This window comes from Phoenix dactylifera, chromosome 11 (assembly GCF_051530095.1).
Source record: "Phoenix dactylifera cultivar Ajwa chromosome 11, Ajwa_hap1_PhDact_Kaust_v1.1, whole genome shotgun sequence".
Classification (NCBI taxonomy): Eukaryota; Viridiplantae; Streptophyta; class Magnoliopsida; order Arecales; family Arecaceae; genus Phoenix; species Phoenix dactylifera.
In genome coordinates this window covers 23,609,460-23,625,221 of record NC_143200.1, presented here as the reverse complement: position 1 = coordinate 23,625,221, position 15,762 = coordinate 23,609,460, and the positions used below count along the sequence as shown (strand labels likewise).

The window sequence follows — 15,762 nt, the reverse complement described above, 5'->3', positions numbered from 1 at the left end:
TTCATCCCAATCTACCCGTGCCCTAAGGCCAAAAGGCTACTACCAACTTGAACCTGGATGTACTTGTCGAGTTTAGACCCGTATCGCAAGTAAAGCCAGCATAGCAGGATATCTAGCCGTTATTATTTCCTAAAGACCTTTCTCATTGAAATAAATGTAGGAAGCAGCTCTGACTGTCATCATGTATGTTTTAAACTTCGGGCATCGGCACAATCATGTGAATCTCTCTGTTTTGGTGTTTATTTAATCCCTGTTACTGGCGTATCAACTGGTTGCATCACCATTGGTTGGTGGGAGAAGGTAATTATGGGTTTGAATCATGCTGCAATTTTTTTGGAAATAATGGATTTTCTCAGGTGGAGAGTTGGTGGAGGGTTCAGGGCTTTCTTGATGCTAGCATGCAACGTATTGAAATCAAATGACACAAGCTGTCATAAGAATTTGTATTTCAGAAAATTAATATAATATAAGTTCTCCACCATATCCAGGAGTACTTGGGAATAATTTACCCAACCTTTTTTTTCCCACAAAATCACTATTCCAATTTTTTTTATTCCACTTCCAAACGCAACCAAAATATATGTGCATCCCATTACTAGATCAAAATTTCGTCCATGCCTAACTTAAATTAGTTCTTCTGAGACAGTGCCCGATCCACTGACAAACCAAGGATAGAATACAGAGAGGGCTTCTATGAGAGAGATCGTTCGATCGACCCAGATATCTGCTGTGATGGATTTATAAACCTTTGTCCCATGCCTGACTTTATGAGTTCAAGTACGAGACAGAGAATATGAACGGGCTTTCAACGAGACCCAGATACCTGTTGTCGTGATTTCAAACCAATTCGTCGGATCGGTTTAAAACACGAAGAGAAGCATCCCTGGAATTCCAGTCATAGAGTAAACAAGAAGTCTCCACACAGTCCAGGCCCACAAAGTTTATACAAATTTTAAATAGGATTTAACTATAAGTTTTCTATAAGCAGCTTAAGGGATGAGCACCATTAGATTAACTTTTCTATAAGCAGATTCAACCCCAAGAATAGGAACAACCCACACAATAAAGTAAGAAACTACAAAAGAATGATTTATTATCAATTATTAAAACAATCCAAATATGTAAATTTTACAAAATTATGAAACTAAAATTTCAGAAAGACATAGTACACATGCATTGGCACTGTCTAGAGGCAGATGCTGATATAAACTAAACAAATCAAAATTTTCTTCAGCTATCATGCTGCATGCTCTGCCCAACTCCCCCACTTGCTTCTCTAAAGAATTTAATTGAACTGATAAATACCTCATCAGATGCACTTACTCGGAGTGAAACCATATAAACTAGTAATGCAGTAAGCCTTACATATGTTCATGCATCCATGTGGGACAGGAAGAAAGAATACGAGGCAGTCAAATTGGGCGTGCCAAGTAAATGAAGGCTAAAAGTAAATGTTGATTTCCTTCTCGCTCATTTCATAAACATGGTCTTGAGCCTCCGTCAAAGCAACCTGTGTTGATTCATATACTACATGACTACAAGTTCTAAAGATTCACAAGGCTAGAGAAAAAAAACAATTATAACCTGTCCGTATTTGGTAAGGAAATTGCTTGCAAGGTTCAAGGATGTGACAGCAAGATCTTCATTTGCTTTGAGTGCTTGTGCGAGAGCAAATGCTCCTTTGTCCTGTTTCCACATGCAGAAGATTTTCATATTGTAGAGATGCTAGCAATGTGAGCAAGCCTGGCTGCAAGTTTCAAAAGCATGGTAGCCAATTAACATACTCTTATCTCATTGAAACCTAAATCAAGTGATGTCAGAGCTTCGTTGACAATCTTCAAGCTGCGAGCCAAGCATATTGCGCCCTATAGAAGGAAAACAAAGTAAAATCCATGAGACAAGCACACAATTTATAAACACAGTCACTTATGCATGTATAAAGCATTGATCAGTACATCATCTCCAAGTCCATTTGCCCGCAGGTCCAAAGTAGATAGTGTGGTATTGTACTTCAAACAATCGGCAATATACTCAGCACCCTTTGGTCCTATCTGCAAAACAATCCAGGGAGTAATGTAGGAGAAAAACTTCAATAAAATGAGAGAGCATTAAAAGCACATGTTACCTGACACCAACCAAGCTTTAGTGTCTCTATCTTCCCATGGAACTTGAGAACTTCACATAGAGCCTTTGCCCCATCAGATCCTATTGGGTTGTAGCCTAATTCCAACTGAGAAAATAATAACATCAGACTTGGCCATTAAATAAGGAGCTTAGGTACAAAAACATCCACATGATAATGGCTCACTGTTGTGATGGTTGAATTATCTTTCAGAACACTAGCTATCGCACTCGCACCACTTGCATGAATGTTGTTACCACCCTGAAAATGTGAAAAACTTCAGAGAAAGAAACAAGTGCGTATGTAATTGAAGAATACCAATTAAATTCCTATTTTTTTAACAGGAACAATCATGAAAAAAACGGAAATACAAGAAGATACGGAAATAAACATGATAAACAAGTAAACTGAGAATGGGAATAAACATGATATACAAGTAAACTGAGTATTGGAATAAATATGATACACAAGTAAACTGAGTTTTCCCATCCAATCTCTCCCCCACAAGCACCCACAGAACTATACGATGACTTGAGACGTGCACATTCATAAAGAGTCATGCTAAAACTATATGCAAATAAAGATTGATAACACATGGGTGACATGTGCCTCACAATTATGATGCATGGATCCACCAAGAAAACCATGTGAGACTGATACAATATTTTGACAAATATGCTGTACAATCCAGAAGGTGTTATTCACCTACAAGGGCATGTAGCATTTCCCTAACTTAAAATTTTTCCATAACTTTCTTCCAGGATAACATTTGATTTCAGTTTGTTCTTTGCACATGCCAATACATAGGAGAATCATCATTATGGAAATCAAAAATGCAACTGGTTTTTATATCAACAAAAACACGTGCTCACTTTCAGAAGGCTAGATGTCTCAAACTCTGCTTCAAAACTGTCTAGTACACAAGTATTATACCAAATTACCAATTTTATTCAACTTTACCATGAGACATGAACCATAAACTGGACAACTACTGTCGATTTTTTTCCACAATAACTGAGTCTCATGTCACTTCACTTGTCAGTGATGTCAACACTTGTCCATGTCTCACCAAAATCATATGAAGCAAAGTGCTTAGCTTGTGGGGAATACCCAAGCATGAACACAAATCATATCATGAATCATTTCAAAATCAGACTTTATTTTTGGACTTGCTAAGAGAACTAAAGGACACTTTTAGAAATAGAAATAGTAGGCACCATACTCTCCTCTGTTTTAAAGTATATTAACATGAAACATGACACTCCATAAACCACATTGGTGCCACCGAGATCAAGGATACAAGAAAGCACAAAAGACCGTACATAAACAGTTGTATTGCTTAAATATACTAGAGGTATTTTGCAATATAAGTGTGCTTTAAGTTCTATCTGGTACTGGTCCTCAAAGTAGTGCTTTGTGGAAAAAGAAAAAAAAAACACCTCAAGCACTATCAATGTGTCAAGTAGAAGTTTTCAAGTTTGATCAGTACAATATGTGGTAAATAAAAATAGTTACAAAAAAATTTTTGAAGTATTTGGAGAAATTAACAAACCGCCATATAAACAAAACCAAAATATTTTTTGAACACCATCTGTGCATGAGTATGATTTGATCAAATTGCAGAAAAATGATGTAGAGAAGCACAGTAACGATTGTGGCGGCTTAAAGGTGGAACAGAAAAGAAAGGATAATATATCAGCAATTTGAGATGGATCAAACAGCTGATACAGAAATCTGTAATACTAAGCAAACCAATTCATTTTACCAAGATATGAAAAGTTTATGAGAATACTAAGGAACACAAGACTGATTGGAGGGGGCTTTCCAATCTTACCAAATCTACGGTAGTTATTGTTCGGTTCAGCTTCAAAGCATCTGCAATTCTTTCAGCTCCCTGTTGAAGATATGTGTTATGCATCACAAAATAACAAAGACAATTTTCATATCCAACATATATTTCAAATAAACATAAACTCAATATAGCATCCCATGACTTTGAAGGTTGATTTTTGGTACAATTTTTCGACCAAAAAAGAGTGAAAATGTACAGTTTGTTACCAGTTCTCTTATTTTAATACGTTAAGCATTATTTACACAGAAGTCCAAATGCACAGTAGGTGATCCAAACCAAAGATCAACATCATTCATCAAGTTGTACATCTTAAAAGACGTGGGCCAAAATCCTGGTGCTACAATTTTCCCAACCCCAGCCCAAAATAAATGATTTATCGTAAGTGGAAAAACCATACATCTTGTGAGCATTTGATGTATAGGTAACAAGTTCTAATAACAACTGAAAACATGAGTTTAGGCATTTTGGATGATGTAGATTGCGATGACAATGCGGAGTGATTCAAGGCTGAAGCATTTTACGTTGGTTCCTACCAGTTAAAGGACTAAACATCCAACATTTTCATTGGTGTATGCTGATATACATTGAGGCATTTGGAATATCACTGATCAAATTCTTACAAAAAAAAATACACACAAAAACATTGAAGCAGTTCTCTTTCACCAGTAGGAACCAACTAACTTCTAAAATGAACTGGTTAAATTAGTTTCCTCAAAATGAAATGCATCCAATCCCTAAGGCTATACATAATCAGTGCTTTCTTACAAGGTGTTACTAAATCAACTCATGAAACAGTACCTCGTCGCCAATGTCATTCATATAAAGGTTCAACCATAGCAAGGATTTGGTTTTCTTGATAAACTCAGCAACGTGGAAAGCACCTTTGGAACCAATGTCATTGTTGCCAATATCTAAAAGTGTTATTTTTCCTGCAAAACAAAGAAGGTCAGGAGAGACCTATAGAGTAAGAGGTTCAAAATATCAATTAATCTTGACCCATAAAAATGTAAAAGGTAGACCTCTATGGGCAGATAAACCCGACATCAACGCACGTATGCCCTCATTCCCAATATCATTCCCATGCAAATGAAGTTCCTGGTAGCAAAAAACACTTTCAGCCATGAAATATGTTCTGCGATGTAAGTCATCAATTAAACAAAAGAGCAAATTCTATTTCCTTGTCAAACCAAAAGAAATAACAAGCTTAAAGTAAATCATTGCAGAAATGGCTAATTTGCATTGATCAAATAAATTGTTTGTGGCGATGCTCCTATAGCTAATTAATAAAATTGCGGATCTCCTCCTTAATTGAGTGGAGATGAAGAAGAAAAAAAAAATCCAAGTAAAAAATAATATCTTCTAAAGAACAGAAACCCCTATATGATCATCCTTGGTTTTCTCGGCAAGCATTCACAATCTCTCATATCATTCAATGAATCTAGAAAGTTATAAAAACAAAAAAGATCACAAAATGATCACTTAATAAATAATCCCTATCAGAGCAGCATCTGCATTTTCTTAATTGATAGCATTCCCTTTTCCTCTAATAGCAAACATGCTGGTGTGCTGTCACTGATTGGTATTTAAAAAAGTGTAGCTTGAAAGACTTGTCCCATCTGCTGCAAGATTAGCTTTGTCGATTCCTAGCAGTCTTTCCTTTCATATCTAAATGGCTACTGAATATCTTGACTCTTTCTGTGGCAGAAGGTCCAAGAGGAGTAGTTTTTGAAAGAAACCCCCGAAGCTTGCAATCCTCATCATATTTTGGTTGACATTCCTTCCCATCATTTAGAAGGCGGCATCAAAATATTACTCAAGCTAGTGCATATGACAATGTTTTTTTACTTTCATCTCATTCCATCACACAACTGCAGCTAGTGACAGCTAAAGTTTAGGTCTTCAGCTTGGTAAAATAACATCTATCCAACTTCTCTATAAATCCCTAATAATCCAGTGTGTAGGAAACTGCTCTCTTCTGATCCTGCTTCAAAGATCATGCCGCTCTTGTTTGTGAGTTCACCTTTAGAACCAGGAGATTTTCAAAGCCATATGTGATGTTCATACCACAATCAGTGATTGGTTTTTCACCTAAGTTGATGAGATAGAAATAGGTTTGAATGCAAAAATTGGTAAGGCAGAAAATTATGCGAAACAATGATCTGAAGAATTGAAAAAGAATATATGGAATACAGAGGAATTAGAAATGAAAGTGAAGCACCAACCAAAGTTTAAAGCCAAAGATAACCCAACAGAAATGGAAGTAAAGCACCAACACAGTTGACCAAAGGTTCCTCTACATTATTATGTGATAATTCCATGCAATTGTGACTTTAGGAAACATTTTTCCCAAATCAGAATTCCCGAGATGCCTAATGGATAACATTAGTGGATACTAAAGCTTAAAAGTGTTTCTAAAGGGCTTAAGTGCATATATGGATATGAATTGATAATATGGATATGAATGCATATGGAAACAAGGCTAGAAATATGAGGAACACCGTCTAAGAATGCAATAATGAAAAACTGATTAAAATGGCATCAACTTGTGTAAAGAAATCCATAAAGGCCTTTGTAAAGATTAAATATCAGATTCCAGTCAACATTTTAGAGGGAGAAGAACAAAAATAACGTGGATGGTACTTATGTTGAATAAGCAGGAAATGGTGGCAGTGACTTGATGAAAATTTGACATTAAGATTCTGAAATCATGGGATATCAAACTTCAACTTTTCTAAATTGATCAAAAACATAAGACCACATGTATTTTACTGGACATCTTGATAAGACCCTTCCAGGATTCCATCACTATGCATTACCCAGTAAACAGCCGAATTAGATTTAGAAATCCTTGGATCAACACCTACCAACTTGATCAATAATTTAACCTCTAGACTTGTAAAAACTTACAGGACGACCTTCAGATTCTGTACAATATCATCACTCACATTTTTGCATTCTTCCTTTGGGTAAACTATTAGAATAATTTTAGATACAGTCTGAGATAAAGAACGCATACTTTTGCCTAGCTCAGTTTATAAACCTGCGCCTGCACAAGAGTTTAACATATTATTTGTTCATTTCTAATTCTTGTAACAATACCAGATCACTAAGCATATTTCAATTGGTTGAACTTTCAGCAAAGGCTCCCTCAATCCTGCTTAGTAATTCAAATAAGCCCCTGAGAAAACTTCCAAATCAACCATAGAATTTCAAAGTTATCACTGAATTCTCATCAACCATGTAGAAGATCACAGATGCCCATAGGCCATAGCCAGCAATCCTTATCTTACATATATAGGGTCCTTCATTGAATCGATCATATGTGACTCCTATCTAAGGTCATCTGACGCAAGCATACAGAAAAAAAAGGGGATAGTTCCTCACAAATTCCTTGCAATTGTATCCTCACAATTTAAGATGGCCTTGGTGGAGCTTTCTTGCATTTCTTCTTCCACAAATCAGTTATCTAGACCTTTACCGCCAACAAAATTTTAATAGGGATTTATTAAATATAAATCAACCTATTCGATGTTACTCCCTACAACCAGATCTAGGCTTGAAACCAGAATTTGATCTAGGGTGTATACCTATCTTGTATATGAATCATCAATCATCACATATTTACAGAACTACTATTTCATTACACTTCAAAAATAATTGACTACAAATATTTAGAGTCATTCATCACATTTAAACACAAGTAAAATAGAATTTAAAAGGTGTTATCAGAAGAAAAATAAAAGGATAATGTTTGGAATGCATGGTTCTAAGAACTAAAGGAAACAAATCAAACAATATAGGTCATATTGTGTAAAAAGAGGATGGTGAAGTTGAAATTTGAACAAGAGTATGCTTTTGCGCAAGATATGCATCTTGAGGGAAAGATGTCCAAGAGAAAAGCTCTAAACCCAAAAAGATAATTTCACTTGTCCATTGTGCATGAAGTAGATAGTAGTTTTGCAGCATTCACTGAATTAAAAAAACATTATTTCAGTTATATGAGTATAACGAAAACTATAACCACCAAGTCTTGACCATGCTATATATGATCTGTTTTACGAATTATCTATACTGAATATGTATATTAAGATATTGTCCAAGTCATTTGCTTGCCTCCTTCAAGATGGATTCGCTGTTTGCAGAACTACCTATCGGTTGATGATATAAATTGGATAAGCATTTCAAGAAATTTGGTTACATCTTTGCAGTTCATCTAGAAGTTAACATGGGATTTTCCAATAATTCGCAAAAAAGGAAGATGCATAAAGTTTGAAACAAAAGTGAGAAAGACGCATAAAGTTTGAGACAAAAGTATACCCTTAAAGACTTGTTCCCTTCAATACCTTTAGCTAGACTTGCTGCACCAAGTGGACCGCCATAGTTGCCGCTAGTTAAAAGTCACATGCAAGCATTAACAAATGAACACAGGTATGAACTACCAGAAACATTTAAAAAAAACTACCATAAACATGTTGAAGTCTGATCAACAATGATGCCGATATGCAAGAAAGCAAGCACTAAATGAAGAGAAATAAGAAATATGTGTATAACATCACTAACTTGAGATGTATTGACCGAATTGCATTGTTTTCAAGGAGTGCTCCAGCAAGACTTGCAAACCCCTATTCCAGTTTCACAAATAAAAGAGAATATAAGAACAAAACATGTGTTTGCAGCTAGACATGGTCATAGTAAAAATCTTCGAAAAAAAAAGATGACCGACAACAATGACTTACAGTGTAGTCAATCATGTTGTTGTTAAGTTCTAAAACACGCAAGGTTGAGTTCTTTTTCAGCATCTCTGATATAGCCCTTGCTCCCTGCATAGAGAATGTATCAAGCATATAAAAATTTCACCATTCATTAACCACTATTTTACCAACAAGCAGCATTAATCAAGATGAATGACTATAAAACTTGAATCGAAGTAACCTCATCTCCTAGACCAGTACTGTTCAGCTGGAGTTTTTGAATACCTGCATTCCCCATTAAAATATCTGAAAGGCACTGCAAACATCATCCAATCAATCTCAGTAATTAAAATTATTACTCAGATGCCAAGCAACAAACCAAAAGTTTCTGCAAATAACCTATTGCTAACGGCATAGTTCTGAAAACAAAAAATCATGGATAAGTTGGGTAACATCATACATTGTGCAACTATTGTAAGTTTGTAACTAATAAGTTAAGCAAACAACAACGGAAGAAAATGATACATAGATAATTTAGTTACAAGAAATATTACAACTCCTGTACAATTGTTTGTAACTGGAAAATACATATACGGGCAAAAAAGTAAAAAATAAGAATTGAAAGATAAACTGTTGGAAGAGCTGGTCAAAGTACAGACTTTAAAGTTTCTCCTGATTGATTAATGAATTGACAAAAAATTGGTAATCCTTAATGCATGATAAAAAACCAAACAATTCAACAATGTCAAAATGCCTCATCAGTTCTATAGCTTATCTTTTACATAATGACAGATTTAAATCAAAGGAGTCAAAATCATTTAATTCTTCAAGAAGAAGCAAATCATATTCAAAAAGGAGAAGGAAATATGATGAAGTATTTACAATAAATATCACAGCCAAGATAGCCAAACAAGAATGTAAATTAAAAGCTCATTTCTGAGACACACAAAGAATACATTAGCAGGCTCAAAAGTTTCCTCGCACATCTCACTAAATAAATCCTGCAAGGGAACCATTTCCTTTTTGGCGTGCTTGACAATAACCCCACCAGCTAATAGTATCAAAAATTTCTCTCTATATTATCTAAAGGAAGCTTAGGATGACGCCAGAACTTGGTATCCACTTGATTTTAGTCAACAAGTCCCTTTCCACCTCCATCATACAAGCTTCTAGCACAAATATTTTAAAGACAAGCATGATGCAGCTCTAACATGTTCTCTTGTACCAAGCAGCAGCTAGTGTTGGCTTCGATTATACATAGTATCACCTTTCCTCGATACTTTGACAGATGCAATCCTTTCTACAAGCAATTTCACTAACGGTCTCAAGTGGATTCCATGTATAATCTTCTGATGTCTCCAAAATTTGAAATCTCCCTAATTAGTCTTATGCAAGGTCTGTTGAACCATCGCAAACCAGGTAATTGGGAGCCCACTGAACCAAAACAGCCAGGAACAAGGACAGTACAGCCACCATAAATGAAACAGAGTTAGAACTGATTGGAAGCAGACCAAATCGAGTTGGACTGACCAATTCCACCTAGTTATGGACGGTTTTGACCCGGTTTACCAAGGTTGCAACTGGCTTATTTATAAAACCCTGATCCCCTCCTGATGTTTAATCTCTCATGGGCGTGCTCTCTTTTCTCTCCCCCCACCTCTTCGGGCAACAACACCATGGAAGACCTCGCCGACAGCTCTGACCTTGATCAATGGCATTCGGCCCTATATTGACGATCTTTGATCTTGATCGATGAGCCTCGACCTTGATTAATGACCTTTGACCCCTGACCGACGAAGACCATCCCAAATTAATGAGCTCCAACCTCGATTGACGACCTCCAACCCTTAATCGATGACCTCCTGCCCTCGGTCAATGACCTCCTCTCCTCGATTCGCCTCCCTTTTTTTATTAAATCCTTCCTCCCCTTCTCTCTCCACCTACTTATCTCTTTCCACTTGTTCACTCTCGTCGTCTCTTGATCGGCGACATTACGCGACCGTGTTTTGATACAATATAGTATGGTACCATATGGATCCGATACCTGACCGATATGGGTCACGATACCAGTTTTGCAAACCTTGATTTTTTGTTTCAATTGTTTTAAGGAAACTTCGTTCTATAAGAGACTGTAAGGATGGATTCGTTTGAATTATTCCACCAAATTTCATTGTTGTTCATCTTTTTAGTGCTTCATTAACAAGGTAACTTGAAAACCATTACTAAAAGATCATATATAACAGCTGCGGAGCTTTACAAGTTCTACACCAGAGATAACCATAAAAAAGTACAGCCTTAAAAGATGATGAAAACTGTTTGAACAACCTCATGCAATTCAGCAAGCTAGTATATATTTCAAAATGCATATTAATAATGATAGGTAGTAAAATTTGAGCAAGAAATGACCTTAGCTCCTTCATCACCAATGGCATTTCCAGAAAGGTTCAAAGTTTTTAATACAATATTTGTTTGAAGAATACCATCAAAAGCTTTTAATCCAACTGCTGTTATCCCATTGCCAGAAAAGTTCACTTCCTCTGCATTCTGAAATTAGGTAGCATGATGCATACAAGTTACAAACAAGCCATTTAACAGCGCATCCATATAACTTTCAAATATTTCCCTATTCTTTAAGCTCATAAGATGTAACTTACAATAGCCAAACAAAATTTAAGGCTATAACCAAGAAACAGAAGATCCAACCTGATTGTAGCCTAAGCCTTCAGCAAGGAAGAATAGCCCATCATCCCCAAAGTTACGACCTATCAAAAGCATGAACTTGGTAAAGCTCCACTAATCTCTTTGTGAAAAAGAAAATGAATAATTTCTTTCCGTAGAGAAGGAGAAATAAATTATACAAAGATGACAGAGAAATTAGGTTCAACATAAATAGAGTAAGTTTTATTATTAACCAATGTAGCATGCAAAATAGCTAAACAATCATCACAAATAGGTCATGCTATCAATCCAAAAGAATCATCCTATCAAATGGCATAAACTTGACTGGAAACATACAAAAGTAGTACACAATGAATCAATAATTTATGATATAAGTAGCACAAGTCTAGGCAACTCACCTGACATGTCAACACTTCTAAATGACCTCAATTCTTTGGCAAATTCATTGAGCCTCTGTCTGGATTCCCTTTCAATTTTGAGACTATTACCTGATGGCAAATTAGTTCCTGGTGCGAATGACCACTTTATTCCAGGTAAAGAGGATCCTGTCTCCGCAGAAGTTGGATACTTCGGTTTTGGCACAAGTACTCTTTCAACCACCTTCCATAAGACTGTCAGCTGAATAAGCAAATCAGTAGCCAGTCCAGATTATTACATAAATATACGGTGATTGATTTTAAACAATATGATGGGTGTATGTGTATGCACACATGTGTGCGTGGTTCAACATGAGTTTAATTGTTCCCAAACCAGCTAGCCCAAACACCACATAAAATGAAGAACTTTGAAAAAATTACGATTTCAAACAAGATGATTATTCTAGTATAGAATGAACCTTAACCAACAAGCCTTCTCCCATGTATACAGGATTGACTCTGTGAATATAGGCATGGTGCTACAGTTAAGAATGTTTTGCAACTGGCACTCAATCCAAAACAAATCCTTTATGATGGGGTGATACATTCCTAGCAAAGGCAACTCTGAGCAAGTAAGCAGCCTGCCTTGAAACCCTAAACTGCTAGTTGACAATTGAAGGATATTCTAGAGTACTAACTCCATTCACTTTGGTGAAGGAGGCTGAGAAGATAAGAAATCATAAGGAGAGGTATCATGGCATGTAAGATTCGCAAGAAAGAATCAAAAACAATAAGATTGGAGGATTAACATTTTCAACTACCGCACACTTATATCATAGATACTAAGAATGGCATCAAGTGAAGAAACTCCAGATTCTTCCGAGTTTCAGACATATTAAAAACCACTTAAGAAACACCAACAAAACTGACCACAGATTTCTAAGGAGAGAAAACTGATGCTATTAGATATAATATTTCTATTTTTATGCTAATAAAGAACTTTGCGTGCGGTCTCCCCGCTTTTGGAGATGATATCAGCAAGATGGGCAAAAGGAAGACAGGGAAAGGAAGGTCTTGGGAGGATAAAAGGATTGCATACCGAAGGTAACAGCAAGAAAAGCTCCAGCCGGCGCAACGAAGGAGGCAATCTCCTTCACGGGCCCCGAGGGCAAACCCCTCACGGCCTGAGACTGCCGGTAGACTCTCCGCCCTCCTCCTCCACTTCGGCTCGGCCCACCGTCGAGCACCTCAGAGGCGGCCCTCGGAACAAGGGCCACGAAGCGTCGCCCCCTGATCCTGGCAGGAAACGGGTGCGGAAGGGGAAAGAAGAGAGGCTTCTGTCCCTGGAGCTGGTGAGCTGAGCGAGAGTAAGAGGCCGGGGCGAAGGCTCCAGCGCGCAGATCCGGTTTGAAGGAGTAGGAGAACAGGGCGGAGGGTTCCATTGGAGAAAGGACGCTATTCTTGAACTTGACGGCTAATGGCAGGGGAGGAGAGTAGAAGGGTTCTAATATGGCTTTTGTTGGGGTCTACCGTCGACTCTGATTCGCGTTAGAGGAAAGAAAAGAGAACGGAGGCGAGTGCGAAGGATGGAGAGATCAAACAATTACGGCGGGGAATGGATCAGGTCGGACCGAGGCCTGGTTTCGGGCTCTATTCTGGTCGGATCAACTGATACGGGGATGCCAGTCCAGTTGGCTTAACCCCGCAAACCCAACCAAGCTCGAATCAGGCTCGCCTGCTCCGCTGACAAGCTCAAAATTTAGGACCAGTCTTGGTTTCAACTCCGCTTATGAGCATCGAGGCATAATGCCAAACAATGCATTTTAGGGATGAACCTTTTTCTATTTGGTTGTGAAGCATTCGACAAACACGATTGGCGGTTGAACATCTAAGCTTGTCGCATCTTCTAATGTAAGGGTGTAATGGAACCGAGCTGAGCTGGGTCGAGTAGCTAGAGACTCAAGCTCAACTCGATTCAAAATATTTTAGCTCGAAATTCAACTTAAGAGTGATCAAGTTTTCATATCTAAGCTCAAACTCGATTTGCTTAAAAAACAAAAGCAATACTCGAAATTGATTTGACTCGATTCGAATATCAACAGAGCTATACTTAAGCTCGAGTTTAAGTCTTGGTCATAATTAAAAAATATAGTTAAAAGTTTGGAGCTAGGTTGGATTTAAAAAATATAAATATTATATTTATAATTTTAAGTTAATAATATATATTGTAAAAATAAAAAATTTAATAATATTAAAAAAATATATACTTGATTAACTCCCGAATGTTCGATTTAAATATTTTGCTACTTGAGTTCAACTCCATAAACTGTTCGAGTTACTCGAGATTGAGTAGAGCTTGGATCTGAGTTGAGCTCGAGCAGCTCACGAGCTATTTAGCTCATTGGCACCCCTACTCTAATATATATCATGCAGAGTTTATCGATTATTATGATAGACTCTGATGTGTATCCATATATCATTCCCTGACAACATGTGCCATTGCCAATGAAAATGAAAAACGGACATCATTAACCTAAATTTGCATTTGTATACACTTTATAGTACTCATTATTTCAATATACACTCTACTTTCTATCTCCCTCAATGTGCTTGCATGTCTAGAATGCTCATTAATTCATTAATGAGATCTTGTCCCCCTTGACAAAGGCCGGATTTGAATTTCTTATCTGGACCCTTTCGTCAATTGGATCTATGGAGATACATACTTAGACCCTTCCGAGACCAATAGATCTGTTTATTTGTTGCCTAACAAATATATTTGAGTGTTTGTTATACTTTTAAAGGTGCGGGAGCTTGTTTTTGGCCACAGTAATTACTATTGAAGAATCTACCTTGATCCAAAATGGCGATAGAGTAATTTGGCGCGAGGCATGGAAGAGATGGAATGGTGCTTTTTCTACCAAAAAAAAAAAAAATGTAATGGTGCTTATGTCCTGTTGTTTGGATTTTCTTGATCTAATCTCCAATCAGATATTTTGATTTCACTCCCTTCTCAAGCGATAAATCTATCAAATTTAACCTTTATTTTCCAACTTCGAGGGAGGCTAGCATAGTAAGGTTAGTTCAATAATGGAACGATAGAAATCCTGCCATTCCAACACGAAATTAATATAAGATCATGGTCAGTGAAGAAATTGACCTTTCCATTAGATGGAATAATCACCAGCTCACTGAATCACGAGATATTATATATAATAATATATTTATGACTATGTCGATGGTTATAGCTATTTGAAGTAGATCATCTACAAAATCCCATCTCAACCTAATGCAATGAGCAATTTTTCTATGAAGCTATATTTTGAGATTGTGGATAAAACCACTCTAATACTTCTTCTAATTTAGAGATCGAGCACTAAAAGTGCATGAGAGATGGTACATATAGATGTGATCAATCACTTTGATTATTTATTATTTATGTAACTTGATAGTACAAATTTTTAATTTCAAGAGGTGGATTTAAGATTTTAGCACTAAAATCTATCCTCACATTATTTTTTTTAAAAAATAAAAAATATGTGAAACTTCTAGACCTTCATTATATGTAGGGCTTACAGTGGAGGATCCTTATCCATTAGAAAGCTTCAATTATGTATACACATATAGAGATGAATTTGGTGTTTTATTTAAGAAAAGAGAGTAATGGATAATAAATACATTATCATCAAACTAAGAATAAATTTGCTAAATATACTCACCAATTAACTACTCAATTATAATAAAATATAATTATTTTTAGATAAAAATGAAAATATATCATAAAATAAAAAAATCAATTAAAAGTAATTTCTAAATAATTATAAAAATATATATTAGAAAATGATTGCTTGAGATTCACGGTTTAGGGCTTGAGGCCAAAACCCCCTCTTTTACGAGAAATTGTTATATGGACCAGGTCCAATGGATCAATCCAAATTCTGAGGCACATGTACGGTGAATAACAGGCATCCGTATTTGATCTTGCATGGCTTAAATTAAAAAGGGTAATGTGGCGAGGGACTATTGGGCTGGTCCACTGGACCTGGTCCATCTGATTATATG

At 36.5% G+C, this 15,762-nt stretch overlaps 1 protein-coding gene across 2 annotated transcripts; it reads right to left on the bottom strand.

The window, feature by feature from the left end:
• Positions 1 to 1,063: 1,063 nt before the first annotated feature.
• On the bottom strand, positions 1,064 to 13,370 carry LOC120111328 (uncharacterized). Of its 2 annotated transcripts, XR_005512504.3 has the most exons (18): positions 12,800 to 13,370; positions 11,743 to 11,955; positions 11,369 to 11,427; positions 11,072 to 11,209; positions 8,907 to 8,981; positions 8,711 to 8,794; positions 8,535 to 8,596; positions 8,292 to 8,361; positions 4,994 to 5,069; positions 4,773 to 4,903; positions 3,957 to 4,016; positions 2,309 to 2,383; positions 2,126 to 2,230; positions 1,956 to 2,051; positions 1,785 to 1,865; positions 1,585 to 1,686; positions 1,366 to 1,510; positions 1,064 to 1,276 (listed from the first exon to the last, which is right to left on the bottom strand). XR_005512504.3 is itself a non-coding variant. In XM_039128134.3 (17 exons), the coding sequence occupies exons 1-17, from the start codon at positions 13,140 to 13,142 to the stop codon at positions 1,442 to 1,444; spliced, it is 1,839 nt and encodes a 612-aa protein (XP_038984062.3). In that variant the 5' UTR covers positions 13,143 to 13,370; the 3' UTR covers positions 1,064 to 1,441. The 2 variants fall into 2 exon arrangements, 1 of the variants encoding a protein (XP_038984062.3); XM_039128134.3 differs by having other exon boundaries at positions 1,064 to 1,510.
• Between the last annotated feature and the right edge of the window lie 2,392 nt (positions 13,371 to 15,762).